General features: G+C 35.1%; 1 protein-coding gene across 15 annotated transcripts in view; it reads right to left on the reverse strand.

Moving 5' to 3' along the window:
* The window catches only part of FIP1L1 (factor interacting with PAPOLA and CPSF1), a 66378-nt gene that overhangs the window by 25209 nt on the left and 16151 nt on the right, over positions 1 to 25018 (reverse strand). For all 15 annotated transcript variants that reach the window (XM_044946313.2, XM_025290607.3, XM_025290605.3 and 12 more), the window contains 3 exons: positions 19895 to 20004; positions 4440 to 4533; positions 2546 to 2702 (listed from right to left, as the gene is read on the reverse strand). In XM_044946313.2, the coding sequence (XP_044802248.2) occupies positions 2546 to 2702; positions 4440 to 4533; positions 19895 to 20004 (361 nt within the window). The remainder of the gene's footprint in view (positions 1 to 2545; positions 2703 to 4439; positions 4534 to 19894; positions 20005 to 25018) is intronic.

The following is a 25018-nucleotide window of genomic DNA, read 5'->3' on the forward strand; positions in this document are numbered from 1 at the left end:
CCGCTTATGATTCTTAAGATGATCTAAATTATAGCAAACTCTACAGAATATGCTGTAATCATATGACTCTGTGGTAAATGGTAACTGCAAATGTGGCTTTAATCACTGCCTATATTCATCTGGTATATATATTAATGCAGCCATACTGTTGTTTAAAGCCAGTGCCCACTCTGACTGATAAGAGCCTGTGTGACTGTACCAACTGTCAATCTGAAAATTTCTTTGGTGTTACGGATACATAAATATGTTGCTAACTCAATTAGCTAACACATGTAGGGAATGTCAGGTATACACAGGATCTCTGTGATTGGCACTGCGAGGAAACACAGACGGAAATGGAGTGCTTATGCTCTCTCCAACAGCTCACAATCTAGTAAAAATAAGGAGTAATCCAGATAGTCTCAACTTACAAATACTTGGTTTTAACATGAACTAGTATCTTTCCCTCACCATCACCCCTAGCAAATATACCAGTTAGACTATGACCACATGCACTGATCATCTTTTAGTCTCATTATTTCCATATTTTATCTTTCTCATAGGACAAAAGACCCATTATGAATCAAGTCTTCATTATTTTCTCTTTTTATTTAGTTAATTCTCACTATATCAAAGATCCCAACCAATATATACTGCTTAAATCAGCATTAGAATTCATCTGAATTTGTATTCCTTAAATGCTGACAGGATGACATGGAAAGGTAATATAAGGATAAACATCAAAAGAAATCTGTACAGGTGTTAAAAATATGAAAAGCATGCAATTGCAAATTAACATTAAACAGCTTAAACAACAAAAATATAATCAGTGGTACTCTACGGTATAATTCCATAGCTAATCTAAACATTTTAATAATAGATTTGTTATCCTTATAAACAGAGATTATATGGCAAAGAAATGAAATGATTTTTACCATTTTGAAAAAGTACACACATCCAGATAATGCCACTGCCTATCAATATCCTACAGAGCTTCTAAATATTCTTACACCAGTGAGGTATTTATTCCTTTGTTATTATTTTGTACCACTATTTTCTCTCACTTACTTTAATAACAAGTGTTGAAGAATACCTGGGGATATACTATATTACGTAGTAAATAAGAAAATTCTTTTAAATCAACTTTAGTAATTAAATAAGATTACAAAGCAATGTAAAGACTATGACCATATGCACCGATCATCTTTTAGTCTCATTATTTCTACATTTTATCTTTCTCACAGGACAAAAGATCCATTTATGAATCACTAAGTCCTCATTACTTTCTCTTCATTAGTTAATTCTCACCACATCAAAGATCTAATAACCACAGATTGAATCTTAACTTCTGAATGGTTTCAGCTTCAGAACAAGCAATTTATTGTCAGAACAAGAAATTCACTGAACTTGAGAAATAATGCAGTCTGGAGTAAGCAAGTCATACCTATCTAATCTTCTCTTTCTACTATTTTTGAGACAACAGATTCCCTAAAGCCAAAGTCATGTTTCATAATTTTCTTATCCTTTTTGGAAAGCAGAATCTCAGAAGGAAATCAAACGTGCTGTGGTTGTGGGGCTGATGCAATAGCTGAATTTTAGAGGAAAAGGATGAATATTACAAAGGATTATTCAGATCCCTTAAATGCCTCTGTACTCTAATCAGAACTGCCAACTCTTAAAGACAACTCTCTGGCAAAAGCAACGTGAGTGAGTCAATGTGGCTCTCTAGTATAAACTGATTTTATTAATAAAAAGCAACTTTTTACGTATGTGGCACATGTAGTTCTGGTTAGGACCAGCAGCTAATTTTTAACCCTTATTACTGGAGCTCTCCCTAGGAAGAAAATAATTATCTCAATCTGGTTAGTTGCATTAAAAACCGGCCAAGGGTTATAAATATTAAAAGTCTATTGTGAATAAAATAACGAAGGCTATCAGACAAAAGTTGGAAGTATACAATTAGGGAATTATTTGTAAATTTTTTCCTACTACCACTGATCTAGCTTTTAATAAATAACCAAAAGTGGCTAAGAATATTATAAAAACTGACATTAATTTTCTGTCATGTTTAATAGGCCCCTGGCACCCAGAAACAGTATCCGAAAAGGAAACCAGTATACAAAGAAAGACAACAACTGGACTTGAGATTTTCATTTCATTCTCTTCATAGATATAATTTTTTTTAACCTATGCAATTTTAAAAGTATCGTTAATTTTTTTTTTTTTTTTCAAAACAAGGTAACATGACTCAATGTGAGTTTATACATACACAATCAGCAACTTTAATTTGGGGAATCACTATCGTATTTTTAGAACACAGTTTTAGTCCACTTGTCTTTATTTTAGTACACTGCCTCTTTGCTTTGCTGAAATTGTTAAGACACATATACATCTGATTTAGTGTCAATCTATTGAAGATTGAGCATAAATTTCTTATTCTATTACTTTTAATGTAATGCAGTGAAGATTCTGTTTTCAAATATATACTTTAATTGTTAAGTTCAAAATTTAAAAACACTCATAGGCTATTTTTCTTTCAGAATCAAATGTCTTATTTACTATTTACCTGGTGGTGGAATCAGAGGTGGAGCAGTGCTGACAGTTGGAGGAGGTGGAAGAAATGGAGGAGGTGGAAGGTGAGTTGGAGGAGCTCCTGGAGGGAAAAATGGAGGTGGTTTGCTAAAATTGTTGTCTACTTCAGTAGCAGATCTTTCAGAAAGGACCTAAAATTATAGAGCACAGTTAAGTAAAAAGGTGAATAAATATTTTTATCTAAGAGTAAACGCAGTAAATGAATCTCATTTAATCTAAGAAATAAGTTTTATTCACATACACATATTTTGGAGAAGTAGGACTAACTGTTCTATGTATGGGGTATAAGTGAACATTACACGTATGTGAGTATACACTCAAACACACATTTGTTCATAGTCAAAGCCTAGGAAAAAATGAATCATTACAAGTAAAATTCTTATGGAATAACTAAGAGATTTAATAACGTTGTAAGCAAGAGACAATTAAGTATTTCACAAATAAAATGTAGTGAGTATTATCTTGTTCTCAACCAAAGTTAAAGTATTCAAATTAAGGCATTATAATCATTAGTCACAGATATCAGAATTAAGAAACTAAGATGGCAGCAGAACCAGATATGCATTATACCAAAGCCTGTCATCTCAGGTTGCAAAGTAAGAGGTTGTACGGCATGCATCAAATAGGGTGCAAGTAACAGGCACTGGATATATAAAAAGCTTCTTCATCTGAGCCTTGGAACTTTAAGAACAAGGGTTTATACTCAATAAGCAAAAGTATTTACAAAATATCAATCTTTGTCAATAGGTAAGGGATAAGCATCAAACCTACAGGAGAGTGGCACCTAGAAATATGAATTTTTTACAAGATCCCTGATGGACTCTAATATGCAAATGTGTTTGGAAAAACAGAAAAAGCAGGCAACATAATGTTATATATTTATACTTTTCAAATCCTTGCTGGCTAAAGCATATCATTTGAACAGATAATCCTTCCTTTCATTAACTTTTCCTACATTTAAGTACAGTAATTTTTGTAAGGCTTATGTTGAAAAGCTATTTTTTAAAGTAGAAAGCAGAGTTATTTTAAGAATAAGCATGGCCTTTTAATTGTGGGGGAAAGAAAGAGGATTGTCTTCCAGTTTAGGAATAATTTACCTTTAAAGGTGCTAAAAAGAACATTCATATGATTAATTTATTAAAAGTAATAAGAATCAGAACACTTTGGATATTTTTTAAAATACTTAGAGAAAATTAATAATGAAAAAGTGTGGTCAATTAACAGCTGAAAATCTTAAGTTACTCAAGTTCAAACTTGAGTTATCCAAGCTACTAATAACTCATCTCCTTTCATCCTTTTAACTGAAAAGCATGAGATCTATTTCTCTCAGAAATGTCACATTAAATAAATTATGGTACAGCCATAGAATAAATCTATCAAGAGGAGATTTTAAATCAAATTGTTAAGAATATGGAAAAATGCAAATGATAATTTTAAATGGGAAAAAATGGATACACAAAAATATAATTGTAGTTGTATCTGTCCCAATCTTACTTAGTGATGAGGAAAAGGTGTATCAAAATGTTAAGAGTAGTTATCTTTAAATGGCAGAACTATGGATGATTTTATTTTCTTCTTTAAACTTTTCCCATACCTTCCTTTTTTAGTCCAATGAGTCTATATATCACACTCATAGCAAGGAAAAGAAATTTTACTGAAAAATATCCAAAGGTTATACATTTTAAATAGAACAGTTTTTATAATAACATAGTGATTATGTTGCAGTGATTGATTCACATTTTAAATCCCCTTTGTATTAAAAGCACCAAAAGTACCTAACACACAGGAGAGTGCTATGACTGAATAAATTAAACCAGAACATAGATATAATCTTTCATTTAAAAATAATAATTCATAAAATACTAAACCTGTATATTGCTGTTTTCATTTGCCCGTCGCCTTCCTTCTACTCGGCTGATAGTTATAGTCTGACCAATAACATCAATTGCCCCAGGTAATCTCCTGTAACGTAAAAAGTTAATCATTTCAGTTTCACCTAACTAGATGTTTGGACAGTATATACATATTAGGTAAGAAATAAAGCCCAAAACCCTTTGCAATGTAATTTAAAATAAAACTATCACAACATACTTTGGAAAAAACTTCATGTAGGTAAAAAGTTTTATTAATGAGCTAAGACTAGCACATCTAACAATAATCATAATGCTAATTTTTAAGTATATTTGAAGGTTTTCTTTAAAGTTTATTATTTTTTAGTACTCTCCAACTGAATTTACCTTTGTGGAATTGAAACAGGTAGGAAATACTAAACAAATGGAAATAAAATTTATTGGCCACTGTAATTGTAACACATACCACAGTTATATTACAGACTACAAAATTCTTCAAAAGGGCCTGAAAATATATAATGCTCATTCTGAGACACAAAGAATATTTTTCTTAGTAATTTATTCTGAGCATCAGAAAAGAATAAAAAGGGAACCAGTTCTGTATTGCCATTAGAAAGCTTCAAATATTTAAATACCAGGCCCACCTCCAACTGTATTTACAACTATTAAAGTTTGTAAGTAGATGGAAAAACAGTCTATCACAAAATAATGCTGCAAATTTAATAGGAAAATCTAACAAGTTAAATTTTAAAAAATAAAATAACATTAAAAGCCATTTATACATGTAATTAAGGACTTTATAAAAATGCATATGGTTAATAAAATACAAAAGTCACTTGTAGGCACTGGCAATGAAAAATGGATACAAATTAGATGAATTTCTCTTTATCTGTACTTCAGTTCTGAACAACTGTGCTTTTAAAATTTTAGAACAATCAAAATACAACAAATCCTTCCACAGTCATCAAGTTAGGTTCCTTAAAATGACTAGTAACAGCAGCTACTATTTGTTGAACAATTACATTCTATACCTAAACCTCACAATAACCCTTAAAGAAAATTAACATATACCAGTCAGATAAAGCTAGAGCTAGAGTGATATCACTGACCTCAGTAATAACTAAATGGCAAAACTAATTTACACATCTGAGTCTTTCTGATTTCAAAGCCTCAGATTCCTTCCCTTGAGCCATGCTGCCTTCCAGCAAGATACAGCAGCCCTTGAAAAACTTAGGACTTTTGGAAAGCAAGAATTGGTGGAAATATGTCTCAAGTAAACTTTAAAATGACCAATAAATAATCTTATGCTCAGAAAAAGAGAGCCCTATAAAAAGCCTATAATATCATTTAAAATGTCTTTAACTACTTATCCTGCCCATGTAAACTTTCTATCAATATATTTTTTTAAATGTTCAAGCCTTACTGATTTTATGCCTGGGTCACTGACCTCCCCAAGTTTCCTCATGATCTCAAAGATCAAAACTGATTTTCCTTCATTTGTATCCTTTAGTGTAGCTGGGAAACTATCCTAACATTCACAGATTAGGAAAATTCATATACTTCTGACAAAACAAATACTGCTGTAATTTTTTCCTAAAATTTAAAATACTTATAAAGCTATGACCACTATAATTTCACATGAAATGCACATGCCACCCGTTCTCCCATATAAAAACATTATCTCAGATTTTAACATCTCAGCAGATAAAGGTATATATTTTCTGAGGTCTGGACTTCTCTCACCATTTATTGTATCTAGACTTCACTGTAAAAATCCTTATTTCTACTCTGTTTTCTTTTCCATTCTCTTCTGTTCTCAATCACCGGATTCTCCCCACTCCACTCTTTAAATCTATTCCTGTCAAGAATAAATTCTCACAAAGTTGTTTGGGTTTGCAACCTGCATTACAAATCCTCCAAATTGTTAAAAGTAACAAAAGGGAAAGATTCTATAACTTTGACCATGGATTTCTAAGCATTTGTGCTTTCAGAAATTCTGGGCCACATGGGAGTACTCATTTAACAAAATTTGATCTTCAGTGTAGAGAAGTCTGATTATCTTTTTCAGCTTTAAATGGATTTCTCTATCACTAAAAGGGCTTCCCCATGGCTCAGCGGTAAAGAATCTGCCCGCATGAAATACAGGAGCTGCAGGAGACATGTGTCTTATCCTTTGGTGGGCAAGATCCCGGGGAGGAGGGCATGGCAGCCACTCCAGCATTTTTGCCTGGAGAATCCCATGGACAGAGGAGCCTGGTGGGACATGGTCCATATGGTTACAAAGAGTCAGACATGACTGCAGTGACTTAGCAGGCTATCACTAAAGATTCAAAATGTCAAATACTATGTTTCTAAAAACGTACAAATGAGAAATTAGTTTTAACAAACACATATGGCTAGAAGGAGTCTAAAAAATTGCAATTCCTTATATTTCCATAATAGTAACATCTCCTTGCCCAAGCACTGTTACCATACAAATTGATTTAACTGAATCAAAAATTTTATTAGGAATTAGAAATTGATGAGAAATTTTGTTATTTTAGAACAGATACATATGTATTACAGTAACATTTACCTTGATAATATTTAATATTAACATAGAATAATTAAGTATCAATTTTGATGCCACATTATGGAGAACAATATTGAACCATATTATTTTTAAAGTTTCTGATGCACCACTTTCTATTTCAATGTATAAAAAGATTTAGAAGAGCTTCACCATGAAGATCTACTATAACTTGGATTTCTACAAAGCACAGATTTAATTGGACTTAAAATCTTGTTCAGTAAGGCAGACGACAGTTAATGGAGTATCAAGATTCTCTTCTCTATATTAGACTCAATCAAAAAAGACAGCAACTAACCATGGTGGCAGCTACTGTTTCATCACCTAGTTGAATACAGGCAGCAAATATTCACAAGAACCTCCACCTCTCCTCCTAACACAGACGAATATGAAAACAACTCTGAAATTTTAATGGAATCAAATTAAACGCCATATTTTGAGAACTCTGATGTTCCAGAAAGGGCATGAGAGCTGCTTACATAGATACAACAGAAAATCTAAAGTAATGAACTCAGGACCAAGGGAAGATGGACAAAAGGTTAGTTATTAATCTCTGGCCACAAATTTATCTCTTGGTTTATTTTTTGACAGCCAAAATAAAGGACATTCTTAATAACAAAAGTCTCTAGTGTGCATTTAAGATAAAAACAAAACACCAGCACTGAAGATTACTTTTCTTGGTAATTATGATAGCTAGCATTTACTGAACATCTACTATGGTGCTAGGAAAGCACTGTTCTAAGCATTTTACATATATTTATACCTCATAACAATCCTATGAGGTAGCACTTTACCTCTCCCATTTTATAGATAGTAAAAAGACAAGAAGTTTCTCCTTTGATTATATCTTAAAAGAAAGTATGATAGACTGCAGTAGTTTTTAAGCTTTTAAACCACAAAACAGTTATTTAGGAAATATATTTTACACAGGAATCCAGCACATACATTATATAAAAAACAAAAACAGAAGTTTCATAAAACAGTACTAACACTATAAAGGAAAATGGTAACATTAAAATCAAATATGCCTTTATTAATATTTACATATAATACAGAGGAAAAAAACTAAAATCAATTCATATTTGGTGGCTCAGACCACCAAACTATTCTAATACCGCACTAATGGATAGCAATCTAATGCTTTGAAAAACAATGAAATAGTGACAAAGTCTCCAATATTACTATAGCCAAAACGGAAGTGAATTTCACATCCTGTTTCTCAAGTTTCCTCCATACTGGGTGAAGCATAACAATGTACTAGTCAATAAAAGCAACTTAATCAGGGGAGCAAAACAATGTGGTTTGAGAACACTGCCCTCTTGATGGTCAGGCTTACCCTAAGGATTTAATTGTACTTCTGAGCAAGAGTTCTTAACTAGCATGCATGGGATACAGAGAAATCAAGAAGTCTCTGAACCTAAATATGTGCATAAATATACATGTATTTTCTAGGCAAGAGTCCACAGTTTGCAGCAAATTTTCAAAGGGCTTACTGCTTCAAAGAAAGTTGAGAACCTCTATTCTAAAAAAAAACAAAAGGAATGGAACACATATCCTTGCAGAAATCTATGAATGTAGTTTTCTCACAACAGAGATTCTAATAAGAACAAAGCAGGAGATATTTTAAGACTGAAATCTCTAGGAAAACACGTACGATGTGACTATTTTATATTTCCAAATTAAAGACAGATGTACTTGGTGGTATTATTATCTAACTCAGGTCATAAACTGAATAGATGGCTTTAACAATTCTGCATGAAAATTGATATTACATTTTTTTAAGTTACTTAGGAAAAAGCCTTAGAAGACATGCAGAATGGATTTAGCCATATCAGATGGGAAGGGAGGACATTTTAGATTGAGGGGAGAACAAGAGTGGGGTAAATATTATGCACTGGATTCCAAATATACTATCTACCAATCTGTTTGCAACAGGAACAGCAGGATCCACTTTTGGTAGAGATTACCATATTTTAAGCTCAGCTGCATTTTTTAAGTGTATCACTGAAAGGAAAAGACATGCTTCTACAGGTAATTTAAAAAAATAAAGACCTTCATATGTGCAATCACATAAAATCTTACAAGCCACACAATATGGCAATATGCATTCAGAGTGCTCAAATGCTTTGAAGAACAGGTACATTTTTCAGTATACAAATTAAGACAGAACAGTAAGTAGTGCAAGAACAAATGAGGAAGTCAATTTTAGATTTAATGCTCATTTAACATCCACTTCAAAAGTCTTATGTTTGTCTATTATAAGAAACCCAAGCAGGTTTAAATATTTTAGTAATTCTACACTGTAATAGAATTTTATTATTCCTCTTAAAAGAGTCTGAATTGGTTTAAAAGAATTATGACATTGGAAAAAAGCTTAAAAAAAGAACTCCAGTTCAGTCGCTCAGTCATGTCCAACTCTTTGCGACCCCAAGAACCGCAGCATGCCAGGCTTCCCTGTCCATCACCAACTCCTGGAGTCCACCCAAACCCATGTCCATTGAGTCGGTGATGCCATCCAACCATCTCATCCTCTGTCGTCCCCTTCTCCTCCTGCCCTCAATCTTTCCTAGCATCAGGGTCTTTTCAAATGAGTCAGCTCTTCGCATCTGGTGGCCAAAGTATTGGGAGTTTCAGCTTCAACATCAGTCCTTCCAATGAACACCCAGGACTGATCTCATTTAGGATGGACTGGTTGGATCTCCTTGCAGTCCAAGGTACTCTCTCAAGAGTCTTCTCCAACACCACGGTTCAGAAGCATCAATTTTTCGGCGCTCAGCTTTCTTTATAGTGCAACTCTCACATCCATACATGACCACTGGAAAAACCATAACCTTGACTAGATGGACCTTTGTGGACAACGTAATGTCTCTGCTTTTTAATATGCTAAGTTGGTCATAACTTTGCTTCCAAGGAGTAAGTGTCTTTTAATTTCATGGCTGCAATCCCTTAGAAGAAATGGAGTAGCCATCATAGTCAACAAGACTCCGAAATGCAGTACTTGGATGCAATCTCAAAATGACAGAATGATCTCTATTTGTTTCCAAGGCAAACCATTCAATATCACAGTAATCCAAGTCTATGCCCCGACCAGTAACACTGAAGAAGCTGAAGTTGAACGGTTCTGTGAAGACCTACAAGACCTTCTAGAAGAAACACCCCCAAAAGATGTCCTTTTCATTATAGGGGACTGGAATGCAAAAGTAGGAAGTCAATACACACATGGAGTAACAGGCAAATTTGGCCTTGGAGTACAGAATGAAGCAGGGCAAAGGCTAACAGAGTTCTGCCAAGAGAATGCACCGGTCACTGCAAACACCCTCTTCCAACAACCCAAGAGAAGACTCTACACATGGACATCCCCAGATGGTCAACACCAAAATCAGACTGATTATGTTCTTTGAAGGCAAAGATGGAGAAGCTCTATACAGTCAGCAAAAACAAGACCGGGAGCTGACTGTGGCTCAGATCATGAACTCCTTATTGCCAAATTCAGACTTAAACTGAAGAAAGTAGGGAAAACCACTAGACCATTCAGGTATGACCTAAATCAAATCCCTTATGACTATATACAGTGGAAGTGAGAGATAGATTTAAGGGACGAGATCTGATAGACAGAGTGCCTGATGAACTATGGATGGAGGTTCATGAACACTGTACAAGAGACAGGAATCAAGACCATTCCCAAGGAAAAGAAATGCAAAAAAGCAAAATGGGTGTCTGAAGAGGCCTTACAAACAGCTGTGAAAAGAAGGGAAGCAAAAAGCAAAGAAAAAAAGGAAAGATATACCCATTTGAATGCAGAGTTCCAAAGAATAGCAAGGAGAGATAAGAAAGCCTTCCTCAGCAATCAATGCAAAGAAATAGAGGAAAACAATAGAATGGGAAAGACCAGAGATCTCTTCAAGAAGATTAGAGATACCAAAGGAACATTTCAAGCAAAGATGACTTCGATAAAGGACAGAAATCGTATGGACTCAACAGAAGCAGAAGATATTAAGAAGAGGTGGCAAGAATACACAGAAGAACTGTACAAAAAAGATCTTCATGACCCAGATAATCATGATGGTGTGATCACTCACACTCACCTAGAGCCAGACATCCTGGAATGTGAAGTCAAGGGGGCCTTAGGAAGCATCACTACGAACAAAGCTAGTGGAGCTGATGGAATTCCAGTTGAGCTATTTCAAATCCTGAAAGATGATGCTGTGAAAGTGCTGCACTCAATATGCCAGCAAATTTGGGAAACTCAGCAGTGGCCACAGGACTGGAAAAGGTCAGTTTTCATTCCAACCCCAAAGAAAGGCAATGCCAAAGAATGCTCAAACTACCGCACAATTGCACTCATCTCACACGCTAGTAAAGTAATGCTCAAAATTCTCCAAGCCAGGCTTCATCAATACGAGAACCGTGAACTTCCTGATGTTCAAGCTGGTTTTAGAAAAGGCAGAGGAACCAGAGATCAAATGGCCAACATCCGCTGGATCATGGAAAAACCAAGAGAGTTCCAGAAAAACATCTAGTTCTGCTTTATTGACCATGCCAAAGCCTTTGACTGTGTGGATCACAATAATCTGTGGAAAATTCTGAAAGACATGGGAATACCAGACCACCTGACCTGCCTCTTCAGAAACCTGTATGCAGATCAGGAAGCAACAGTTAGAACTGGACATGGAACAACAGACTGCTTCCAAATAGGAAAAGGAGTATGTCAAGGCTGTATACTGTCACCCTGTTTATTTAACTTCTATGCAGAGTACATCATGAGAAATGCTGGGCTGGAGGAAGGACAAGTGGAAATGAAGATTGCAGGGAGAAATATCAATAACCTCAGATATGCAGATGACACCACCCTTATGGTAGAAAGTGAAGAGGAACTAAAGAGCCTCTTGATGAAAGCAAAAGAGCAGAGTGAAAAAGTTGGCTTAAAGCTTAGCATTTAGAAAACTAAGATCATGGCATCCGGTCCCATCACTTCAAGGCAAACAGATGGGGAAACAACTTAGAATTTGCAACTAATAAACTAAAAGGAGCACAGTTTAAAATTTAAAATGGAAACAAAATACAGAAATAAACTGAACACTTGGATAAGATTATAGCAATCATCTGTAATGCAAATTCCAATTTTCTGTGTTCATTAAAACTACTTCATTCTTCTCACTAACTGGCTTTAGAAGAGTAACAAATCTGAATGAACAAAACAAACTAGACTCTATACTAGACTGTATTATTCTTTACAGTTAGCTTCAAGAGTTTAAAAAAAAAAAAGCAAAAACACAGTACTATATAAATTAAGAGTAACATGGTGAGAAAAGTCTGTGTCTCCAAATACAGTAATTTATGAAATGGATTTCAACCATTGTACAACTGTTCTTATATAGACTTAAGGAATGCTTCAAAAATAACTCCTCATTTCTCAGTTACATTCATTATAAGAGCTGGAATCTCATTTTCTATCTTCTGCTCAAAGAAAGTGTGTGTAGCTTTCAGCTACAGTTTTTACTTTTAGTTTTCAAAAGCACAAAATTCTCACTGAAAATACAGTGCCAAAATTCCTAATAACTACCCCCGACATTAATCACAAAATCAGAATAGGAGTTTTCTAAGTTACCGAAACCATTTTTTTTGGTGGGGGGGGCGGGGGGGTGGAGAAGGCGAAGTGTGGGGAGAGTTATACAGTCTAAGTACTGAGATGTATCACTTTCAGATTAAAGAACTAATATCTTCCTTATAAAATGGCCAGTTTATTTCAAGAAATAAACTTACATCAAAAGAAAAACTAAGTTAAAAATTATAAGTCAAATGATTTATATAAAAGAAACTTAAGATGCTAAAACAGTAGCAGTAAAGCAACAAATATAAAGTTTAAAGTTACATTAAAATAAATGATTTTAAGTATCCCTGTGGCTTTGCTTATGGAAGTCAACTTTCCTGACCTGCAGCATTTGAAGGTGAAAAAACAGGGATTCTTGCCGGGGCTCTGCCTCTTACTTAGCCATGAATCTAGGCAAATTCCCTAATTTCTCAAATCTCCTCTTCCATGTAAACCAGGGACTAGCCAGAAAATAAATAATTCAGAATTAGAAGGGCTTTTTCAGATAAAATAGTCCAGCCCCATCATTTTACAATCATGGAAACAGAGGCCTAGACATTTAAGGAAACTATCCTAAATTAACATAAGTGCAAACCCAAATATAATATCCAAATCCAATGTCCATGTCATGAAACTGCTCTAAGTTTAAGAAAGTAGTCATTCTCTTTCTACCAATATGGCTACTGATTCATTATCAATAGTAGAATGACGAACACAACACTCTATTGTCTGGCCCTTTGGGGATCAATAAATTGGCTCTCCATGTTGCTGGCCAGGTTAAATATAAATCCAAGTGTTTCTTCACACACTATAATAACAAAGTTAATTGTTATTTAGAAATTAGTAACACTGCTATTAAATTTTGAGTTCCACAGAAATATTAAAAGTGAAGACTCAAACACCACACCTGTCACATCTAATTTTTCTTTATTCAAAACAACTCTTGAAATTTTCTATTGGTTCTTCAAGGAGAATTGCAGCTTTAAAAACTAAGATCCCTGGTTCCCATGGTTAAGAATCTACCTGCCAATGCAGGGGACATGGGTTTGATCCCTGGTCCAGAAGATTCCACATGCCCTGGGGCAACTAACCACATGAGCCACAACTACTGAAGCCTGCTTGCTTTAGAGCCCATACTCCACAAGAGAAGTCAACACAATGAGAAGCTCACGCATCACAACTAGAGATTACCCCTGCTACCCACGACTAGAGACAAGCTTTGCACAGTAACAAAGATCCAGAGCAGACAAAAATAAAAAAATATATTAATTAATTTTAAAACTAAGATCAACATTATATAACACATCTGCAAAAATATCAATGAGGATACCTTTAAAGTAACAGTCATATATGCAAATTATCATTCTATAGCTTATTAAAATAATATATGCAACTTGAGACTATTCTAAGGCTATAAATAATATATTTTGGTCTGCATCAATTATCATTTGGATATTTACTGAAAAGTCAGAGTATTTTTGACTTTCAGATGAAGACCCTTTTGAGAATGAATAAGTTTATTTTCTCTTAAGAAATTTTATCAAAGCAAGTTGACTAGAAAATTCTTACTTCCCACAGGGAATATATAATGGAAACCCCCAAAGAAAAGAAATCGAAGAAATAAAATTTAGACATGTTTCCTCCTTTTACTTTTCTTTTAGGTGCTGTGACCAAAACATCTGATCATAATTTATATATTTAAGTCTGTAAGTGAAAGTAATTAAAAGCACACTAATACAGCATCAAGTTGCCCAGGAAAAAAGCTTTAAATTCTTTAACAACAAAGACACACAAAATACACCCCCATATACTATCACCTTGTTTAAAACTTCAAATGATAAATTAGGAAGGTTCTTAGTTTGTATTACTCATCAAGCAAAGTATAATTGCTTAGATTGATGAGTGTTGGCAATGTACTTTCATACCCTAACATACTTGCTTCTCATTACATCCCTTAGTCTAGAAATTATTATTCCCGTTTTACAGACTCAGGAATTTACAATATCCATCCAAGGTTGTATGCTTTGTAAATTTAAGATTTTGAACACAAACCAAAATTTATTGGAGAATGGATATGAGAAATAAGCATAGAAACAATAGGGAGATAATATTTCCAAAGACAGCTGGTGGACCCACCTAAAAGAAAGGCGGGTTTATGCACTGTAGTTGGAAATAAAGATTGAAAAGATTCAGTGGTGTCCAATTTTATAAAGGTCCTAAAGACTAAAAAGGTCAATTTTCATTCCAATCCAAAGAGGGGCAATGCCAAAGAATGTTCAACCAACTGCACTCATTTCATATGCCAGCAATGTAATGTGCAAAATCCTTCAAGTCAGGCTTCAGCAGTACAAGAACAGAGAACTTCCAGTAGTACAAGCTGTGTTTAAAAAAGACAGAGGTACCAGAGGCCAAATTGCCAACATCTGTTGAATCATAGGGAAAGCAAGGGAATTCCAAAAACACATCTACTTCTGCTTCACTGACTATACTACAGTCGTTAACTGTATGGATCTCAATAAACTGTGGAAAATTCTAAAAGATGGGAATTCCAGACCACCTTACCTGTCCCCTGAGGAAGCTCTATGCAGGACAAGAAGCTACAGTTAGAACTAGACAGAGAAGAATGGACTAGTTCAAAATTGGGAAAGGAGTACATCAAAGCTGTATGTTGTCACCCTGTTCCATGCAGAGCACATCATACAAAATGCTGGGCTGGATGAATCACAAGCTGGAATCAAGATTGTCCAGAGAAATATCAACAACCTCAGCCATGCAGATGATACCATCCTAATGGCAGAAAGCGAAGAGGAACTAACCCTCTTGATGAGGGTAAAACAGTGAAAGCTGGCTTAAAACTCAACATTCAAAAAACTAAGAGCATGGCATCTGGTGTCATCACTTCATGGCAAATATAAGGTGAAAAAGTGCAAAGAGTGATAGATTTTATTTTCCTGGGCTCCAGAATCATTGCAGATGGTGACTGCAGCCATGAAATTCAAAGACACTTGCTCCTTGGAAGGAAAGCTATGACAAACCTAGAAAGTGTATTAAAAAGCAGAGACATCGCTTTGCCAACATAGGTCTGTATAGCCAAAGCTGTGGTTTTTCCAGTAGTCATGTACAGATGTGAGAGTCAGACTATAAAGAAAGCTGAATGCTGAATAATTGATACTTTCAAATTGTGGTACTGGGAAGACTCTTTTGAGAGTTCCTTGGATTGCAAGGAAAGCAAACCAGTCAATCCTAAAGGAAATCAGTCCTGAATTTTCATTCATTGGAAAGACTGATGCTGAAGCTCCAATACTCTGGCCACCTGATGCAAAGAGCTGACTTATTGGGAAAGACTGATGCTGGGAAAAATTGAGGGCAGGAGGAGAAGGTGATGACAGAGGATGAGATAGTTGGATGGCATCACTGACTCGATGGACATGAGTTTGAGCAAACTCCAGGAGATACTGAAGGACAGGAAAGTTTGGTGCGCTGCAGTCCATGGGGGTGCAAAGTACCAGCCATAACTTAGTGACTGAACAACAACAAAGACTGACTCAGAGGGCTAAATTTTATTTCAGGTAGTGAAAAGCACCCAGGGTTTTTTGAAAAATAATTATAGTTGTTCAAAGTAAAATTCTAAAGAAAGCTAATTTTATCTTGTGTGTTTAACTACTTCATTCCTGCCGACCCTTTAAAAAATTAATAAGATACTCTTTTAAAGCAACAGGAAAAATATATATTTATATTTATACATCTGCTTATTTATATTAAAAAAACAGGAAGTACAAAAAGAACTATATGAAATGAAACTTTTTATTGGCAGAAATGAAAAAAACTGCAAAGAGTAACTAATTTAAGTATACTTTTAGATAGCCTTGCCTGTGGAACTATGTTAAATGTTCTGAACATGTAGAAAAAAATTAATAAGTGTGGAGAAAAAATGCTAATACTGAATAGCAACAAACAATGGATCAAATTATCTTTTAAATGATTAATAAGAAGATGCAATATGAAATAAGGAAAGAGGAGTAGAATCTGTGGTTTCAAACTGGAAGTAAATGAAACATGACTGTGTGACTAAAATTTCATAAAAATAATGTACATATGGCAATTTCATATCAAAACTGCTTAATTTTTCCTAGCTCTGAGTGCTGAATAGGACTGCTGCTGCTGCTGCTGCTCCTAAGTCGCTTCAGTCGTGTCTGACTCTGTGCGACCCCATAGACGGCAGCCCACCAGGCTCCTCCGTCCCTGGGATTTTCCAGGCAAGAGTACTGGAGTGGGGTGCCATTGCCTTCTCCGGCTGAAAAGGACTAGAAAGACTAAAACACCTCAAAAGCAATGAGATAATTAGTGCCAAGACTGTGGTTTCTAACTACCATTTCTGACTAAAAAGCATCAGGATCCCTTCAAGATTTGGTTGCTTCTATGGAAGGGGCAGGGAAAGTACAAGACAAGACTAAAACATCTAGGAGTACCAGAAAATATCAGTTCAGTTCAGTAGCTCAGTCATGTCCGACTCTTTGTGACCCCATGAACTGCAGCACGCCAGGCCTCCCTGTCCATCACCAACTCTGAGTTCACTCAAACTCACGTTCATCGAGTTGGTGATGCCATCCAGCCATCTCATCCTCTGTTGTCCCGTTCTCCTCCTGCCCCTAATCCCTCCCATCAGAGACTTTTCCAATGAGTCAACTCTTCACATGAGGTGGCCAAAGTATTGGAGTTTCAGCTTTAGCATCAGTCCTTCCAAAGAACACCCAGGACTGATATCCTTTTGAATGGACTGGTTGGATCTCCTTGCAGTCCAAGGGACTCTCAAGAGTCTTCTCCAACACCACAGTTCAAAAGCATCAATTCTTCGGCGCTCAGCTTAGAAAATATAGAAATCATCAAAAAAAGGGATGGTAGGGACATGTCAAAAGGTCATAGGAGCCGGTTTAAAGAAGTTCCTACAGACTAAATTGGGAATAATTTGAGAATCAGTATGAATTACAGTGTGTGTGTGGTATCCACACAAACTAATAAGCCATATTAATGTCACACATACTCTCTTAAGCATATAAAATAAAAACTGCATCTAATAATAAATAAGTGAGGGAGGTGGGAAAACCCATTTTTAAAGCAGAATGCCAACTAAAATATAAGAGGAATAACAGACGATAACCATTTTGAAGTAATAACTGATTAAATAAAAATCATAACTGAACATTGAAATTCTTGGAAAAGTCCAAAGACAGAATATTGATGCAGTCTCCTCAAATTACTTATTTATACAGTAACTTTGCAGAAACCCAAAGGACACCACCACAACTAAGTAATTAAGTTATCATCACTAATAATGAGACAAACTGACATGACGAACCTATAGACTAACTCAACGAGAACACAGCACTCATTACCTAGGTAGTGGTCCTGTCCAAAAAGCAAAACCTAAACCTCATAATATAGAAAGATCAGACAAAACCAGACTAAAGGATGATTTACAAAATAACCAGATAGAACTCTTCCAAGAGTTAATGTCAACAAACCCAAAGAATGCTCATACTGTCCTAGATCAAAGAAGAACAGAGACAAAAGAATTAATTGTAATGAATAATATTAGACTGAACCCTAAACCCAGGAGGAAAGAAAAGAATTATCAGATATTACTGAAATATAATAATCAGCAAAATTTACTGGTTATATACTAAAGTACTGATTCATTATTAGATGTTCTGGCTTTGATAACTGTTCTCTGTAATTATGGAACACAATGTCCTTGTTCTTAGGAATATACATTGAAGTAGTGAAGGAAAAAGGGCACAATGCCTATAATTAGCATTCAAATGGTTCAGGAAAAAATATTTCTGAGAAATTATAAAGCAAACATGGAAAAAGTTAATAATTAGTGAATCTGAGTGAACTGTGTATAATACTTTTCCTGCACCTCTTCATAAGTCTAAATTTTTGTCAATACTAAAAAATGAAAACAATAAATGAGGGGGCACAACAGGGGCTTCTGGTAGTAATGGTAATATTCTGTTTCCTGTTCCATATGAAAACTTCTAAAACTAAGCAAAACATTCTGATATGTTCAATATTAACATTTTATTTAATTATGTCAATTTGCTGGGCAGTACAGAAAGTCAGAAATCCAACATTTCTACTGATAAAGTACAAAGAACCATTAAAAAATAATTTCTATGCAAACATTCTATCAGTCACCTATATGTTAATAAAATAATCTAAGATTTAAAAAAAAAAAATAGTGACTACATCAGTAGTACACCTCATTACTGCTAAACACTTGCTATGCAGTGTCTATTTTGACTTAAAAGACATTCACTGTCTTCTCCCTAAAGTCAATACAAGCTTACTTTCAAAAACATCTAATTTCCCTAAGTACAGAGAATAAAACAGATACACTTTGTACATATATAAGAATAAGAAACAAATATTTAGAGGAATACTTCACAGTGGCTGAAAAGTATCCTTTTGATCAAGTGAAGATGAATCCCAAAAACAAATTTTTCTAATGAGCAATGAATACTGTTCTCGGTATTCCAAAGTGCCAGTACTGACATGTTGGGTTTGTTTCTACAAGCTGTGGTGGTAGTGCCCATTCTTTTCAGCAGTAGTGATGAGTCAGCTAACTCTTCCAGTCATTTTTTTACATCCTTTGCACTGTGTCATATCCACCAGTGTCCCTTTATCACTCCTTGGATCCATGATTCATCATTATAATCATGCTCTTAAGTACACTCTCACCTTCCCTGCCCTCTCTATATCCCTTTGTCATACATGTCTGGTAAAACTTCAACTCCTGCTAAATCCAACTCCAGCTACTCTTTATGAGCACATGAACACCTGACAATGGCAAGGGGAACACACCCAAACAAGTTGAATGGTCTCATTTCAACTTATGGCCATCAACCTCAAGAACAGTTTGGAATGTACAGTCTCTCTTTCTGTGTCACCAATTTTTCAATCTTCTAACTCATTCCTATCACCATATAAAAGTGCTGTGATTTCTCCCATCTGGGGGGCGGGGGAAGCCCTCACTTGACCCCACATTTCCCTCCAGGTAACTGCCTAGCAATCCTACTCCTTCTCCCTAGTTTATTCATACACACTCTAAATAACTATTTCATATCATCTCCTCTCCTCTCAAATATTCAATATTCCCTTCCATTATTTTCACAAAGAATTCGTTTTATACTAAAAACCAAATAAAAGGTCCCAGTTTTTTGATGTATCATTCAGAGATTTCATACTTTACATAGCACTCAAGGTGAAGAAACCAATGCCTTCAATAAACTAAATCATCAGTGTCTTACTAACCTGCTTGGTGGGAGTCCAGTCTTGAACAAAGAAGGAGGAGAAGTAAACTCCGCTTTTGTAGATGGAAGCGCTGTTTCCTTCTCTGCATTTCCAGTTCTTCCCTGCTGTACCTTAAAAAAAAGGGTTATTAGCTTGTTTAATGAAACACGGAAAGAAAATACAATAAAGATGTTTTATTTCAAATTTATAAAGAATGTTTTGTTGCCAAATATATAATAAATTAAACCTATTTTAGAATAGCATTAAGTGGAAGGCACCAAACATGGATCGTGGGATCAAAATGTTTCCAACTACTAAAAAGTTCAAATTAATGTCACTTAAAGTCCAATAAACTGTAACTCTTAAGGACTTTCATAAACTTCCTCAGATCACTCACTATAAATACATCCAGATACTTGTTTAATACTCCATGTTTCAGAGTTCATGAAAGGCCTTGAAGAATTCAGTACACCTAGAAGCTTGAAGTCAGTCATCTGTGTCCTTAATCTTTCTTCTTACTCTTTACATTCAGTTATAAACCAGTAATCTACTTAACTCCATAATCTCTCCCATAGTTGCCCATCCTTTGTGCTCCTATCAGATCCTTGAGTATGGTGCAATCATACTCCTTTAGATTGGTGAAAATCTTTATGCTCTTTTGCTTTCATACTCATCTTCCTATCTTAAAATCATCATTAATTTATTAAATTTAAACAAAGTTCAAGCTGACCTATACTTAAAAACATCTCTACTTTCTTAAGCCCTATTTAAATTCTACTACCCCTGTTCAGTCTAAATTCAGCATCACTCTCCCTACCCATGAGGCAAAGGCCAAGAGAACTCAAGACACCTTGACTCTGCTATATTCAAACCACTGATTCAAGTCCAGAAACCATCTATCTCTCAAATAAACATTATGTGGAACTCATTTTCAAATAAAATATTAATGCTAAATCCTAATTATATAAGAGATGATGAAGATCAGCACCTAGACAATGAAGATAGAAAGACAGAAATAGATTTGATAGACATGTGACACGTAAAATTCAGAATGTAGTGACAGGGAAAATAAACATGATTTACTCATCAAACATTTATTAAGTATCTACTATGTACCAGAAGCTGGGACCACAGAGAGAAATACAACAAAATCCCATACTGTGGGAAAATACGGACACACAAATCATCAGAGCAATGTAACTGTTATGAAAAAAATAACTGGGATAAAAAGATCCTATGAGAACACATCCTGGGGATGTGAAGAATACTCAAAAATGACACTAAGGTCTCAAGAGCACTCCTGAGCACCTAGCTTCTTACCATGTCTAACAAGCATCTCAAACTCATATGGACAAAACAAAGCTACTGACTTCCCTCTATCCGCCAATCTGATTCTTTCCAAGTCTTCCTCCTATGAGTAAATGGCACCATCATCTACCGAGTTGCTTAGTAAAAACAAAAAGTAAAACAAAACCTTAGCAATTACCCAATACATATGCACATCCAATATCAACTTTACCTTGACAATATATACTAAATTCAACCACTTATCATTATGTTCACTACTAAAATTCAGGTCAAACCCATCACCACATCTCAACTGTTCTGCTACATTACCTGGACTCTTTCCTTTGATCTTACCTCTCTAAAACCCATCCTCTGTACACAGTCAAAGCAATCTTTGGTATGGACCCTGCCTACCTCCCCAACTTATTTTGACAACACCAATCACAATGGCCTTTTTTCTTGTTCTTTTTAACAGGTAAGTTCCTCCTTAATGTTGCTTCTGCACTAGATGGTCTTTTTGCTTTATAAGATCATCATGACAACCTCCTTGTAATCATTCAAGTACTGTTCAAATATTTCCTTGAAATGGCCTATCCCAGTCTCCATCATGTCATCTCTATCACATTACTATTTTGTATTTTCCTCATAGAATTTCTCACTAGTATCATTATCTAAAGTCCTCTTATTTATGTTTACTGTCTGCCTGCTGCCACTGTAACACAGGATCTTGGAAAACATGGATGTCATCCAGTTCAAGACTATATCCTAAGAGCCTAAACATTGCCTGGCGTGCAGTTAGTGCTCAAATATATTTGCTATTTGACTGGCTTTAGGACTCAGCTTAAATGTCACTAAGGGAAGCCCGCTTGGAGTCTGTAACAACATAATTTTTGTCATGATTTTCTAGTTATCTTTCCCATTAAGTCAGATAATCTCTAAGACCACAAAATCTATGTCTATAAATAGATTTCCCCTTTCCACTTGAACCCAAGAAACTTCCTTGCACAGACAATGCTCAATTAAAAATTGGGAAGGAGGGAAAAAAAAAAAAACTGGGAAGGAGGAAGGGAGAAGGGTTGGAAAGAAGTAGGGGTGGTGGGAAGAGAGTAAAAATTAGAGTATTTATAATACGAGAAAGAGTGAGAGAAGGTAACAGGAAGACATGGTACATTTTTAAACATGTAAAAATTGCTGTCTCCTAACTTAGTTTTCTTTCCTTGTTAATTTCCTCATAATATACTCAAACAATTCTGAAAATCTTCACCATTTTAGCAACCCTCCTAATTAAGTTGCAATAGCACTATCACCTAATCTTCAAATGTTGCATTCAGCATTAATAGACTCTAAACTTGTTTAGTCAGAACATAATGAGATTACTTTTTCCACATGATCTAATATTTTAAGAAAAGACTATATAAAAAGACATCGTGACTGATTTTATTTAAAAAATTGTCAGATTTTATGTATTCAAAGAAAAGTTGACTATAGTCTATAACCTTAAGAAGCTATTTACTCAAATTATCAAATTATGCCAAAACTTATTTTGTAAAATTTCCTTCAACTGTCCTTTATAGCATCATTTACAAGCTTAATATTTCAAAGTAATATCTAAAAATAAATTGTGAAACACCCAAATAAAGGACTATGCAACTATTTATAAAGTGTTATTTATCAAAAAACTTTATTAACCTAGGAAAACAGCTTAGGTTAAGGTGAAAAAAGAAAAGTAGAAAACCACATAAATTATTACAATTTTGTTTCAACTCACAAGAACAAAAATATTGCAAAGAAAAAAAAAATATTGCAAAGACAATAAAAGTCAGGACTTTGAAAGCAGATGAAAAAAAAGTAACTGAGCAAACCAAAGAATCTGAATCCTAAGTCAGCAATGAGAAAGAAAAAGACATTGATTTTCACAGCAAGACCTGCAAAGATTCAGGAACTAACAACTCTAGCTCCCAAAACATTTCAACCAGTCAAGTATAAACATAAGCCCTCAGACAGGAGACTAATGTCTTCTCTGAAAACTCAGATTTCAAAAACAAAAACCCAAAAAAGCAAAAAGATAAAGATACTGACCATCAGAGACTGAAAAATGCTTAACCACAGTCAAGTATACAATCAGCAGGTTCTACTCATATGCACACACCTCTCAATTGTCTTTTCAGTGGCCCACACTCTGATGAATTAATAATGGCCAGGGATCAACAAATATTTGAGAAGTCAAAGACAAAAGCCAAAAACAACAAACTTAAAAGATCAACTTGGAGAAAATAGACTATGCACAAAAAGAAAGCCTATCAATCAATCTACCATTAATATTAAGATATTTTGAGAGACAGAGGGAGAAAAAAACACTGCATCACTGCATGAATAAGAATAGGATGCTAGGGGCTTCCCTAGTGGTTCAGGGGTTGAGAATCCACCTTGCAATGCAAGGGAAACCGGTTTCATCCCTGGTTTGATCCCTGGTCCGGGAAGATCCCACATGCCACTGAGTTATTAAGCCCATGAGCCTAGAGCCTGTGCTCTGCAACAAAAGAAGCCACTGCACCACTGGAAGAGCAGCCCCCGCTCGCTGCAACTAAAGAAAGCCCACACGCAACAACAAAGACGTTTCAACCACAGATCAAAAAGAGAAATAAATCTTTTTAAAGAAAAGAAAGACTCGATACTACAGTTAAATACTGAAGAAAAGCCTTCTTAAATATTCAAAAATGTAACAGTAGAAATAAAAAAGCGAATAGAAGAACTCTGAAGCCGAAGACATCTCCAGATAATGGAAAACAAAGAGATAGGAAAAGAAAAAGGAGATAAGCATAAGGAGATCCAATTTTTGAATAAGAGGTCCAAAAGGCACATGAAGACAAAGTAAAAAAAAAATAACAAGAAAATACCCCAGAAATGAAGGATTTATACTTCCAGATTAAGAAGGTACAAATAAATGCTTGGTACAATGGATAACAGACCAACACATCTTAAGAAATTCACAATGGTGACAAAGCTCATAAATGCTTCCACAGAGCTGCGGGCAGGGCGGGTGGGAAACCTACGCAGGTGTGCACACACAAACTGTAATATTTTGAGAGAAGGCTGTGGTCAGTTTTTCTTATACATATCACCCATTCTTCCTAGTCACTTCTTTCTTGCCTTCACTCTCAGTTATATAATTGTACAATTGTTTTCATACTCAATTGACTTTATACTGAGGTGTACAAAAAGACTTTAAGAATGTTAAAACATTAATAAATCACTTGAGACACTATAATAAACACAGGCTGGTTCATTTGTGCAGTGAAATGGTAACCCACTCCAGAGAGTCCCAGAGAGTCTACAGACTTAGTAACCAAACAAAAACAACAAATCTACTTGTTAGTATGTTTGAAAATTTACTTAATAAAAAGTTTAAAAGTTATTTTAAAGATGCTGATTGGCTATCCCTCGGATAACTAAGGATAAAAAAAAATCTTTGTATTAGATATAAAAATAACTTAAAAAACCTGTTCTTCTGTCCATTCCCCAGCATCAGTCTGAGTCCTTGATCATTTTGTGCCCATAGTACTCCAACAGTTTCCTGTCTGGACTCTGACTCACATTTCCACCCTTTATACTCTGTGGCCCACTCTGGTTACCAGCTGTTTTTTCTGAAAACCAGATTTGCTTATGCTATTCTTATACCCAAGAACTTTCAAATGGCTTCCTATTACCTATTCATACGTCTGTAGGGTACTTGCACATTAGTCTTTCATATCATTTCTACCATTTCCAGGCTTCTCTCCTCTATCTTTCATCGATTCTCAACTCTTCTTTCACACTATCTGGTTTTGTTCACATTGTTTTCTCTGCCTACAATCTTCT

The sequence above is a fragment of the Bubalus bubalis genome, chromosome 7, assembly GCF_019923935.1.
Source record: "Bubalus bubalis isolate 160015118507 breed Murrah chromosome 7, NDDB_SH_1, whole genome shotgun sequence".
NCBI lineage: Eukaryota > Metazoa > Chordata > Mammalia > Artiodactyla > Bovidae > Bubalus > Bubalus bubalis.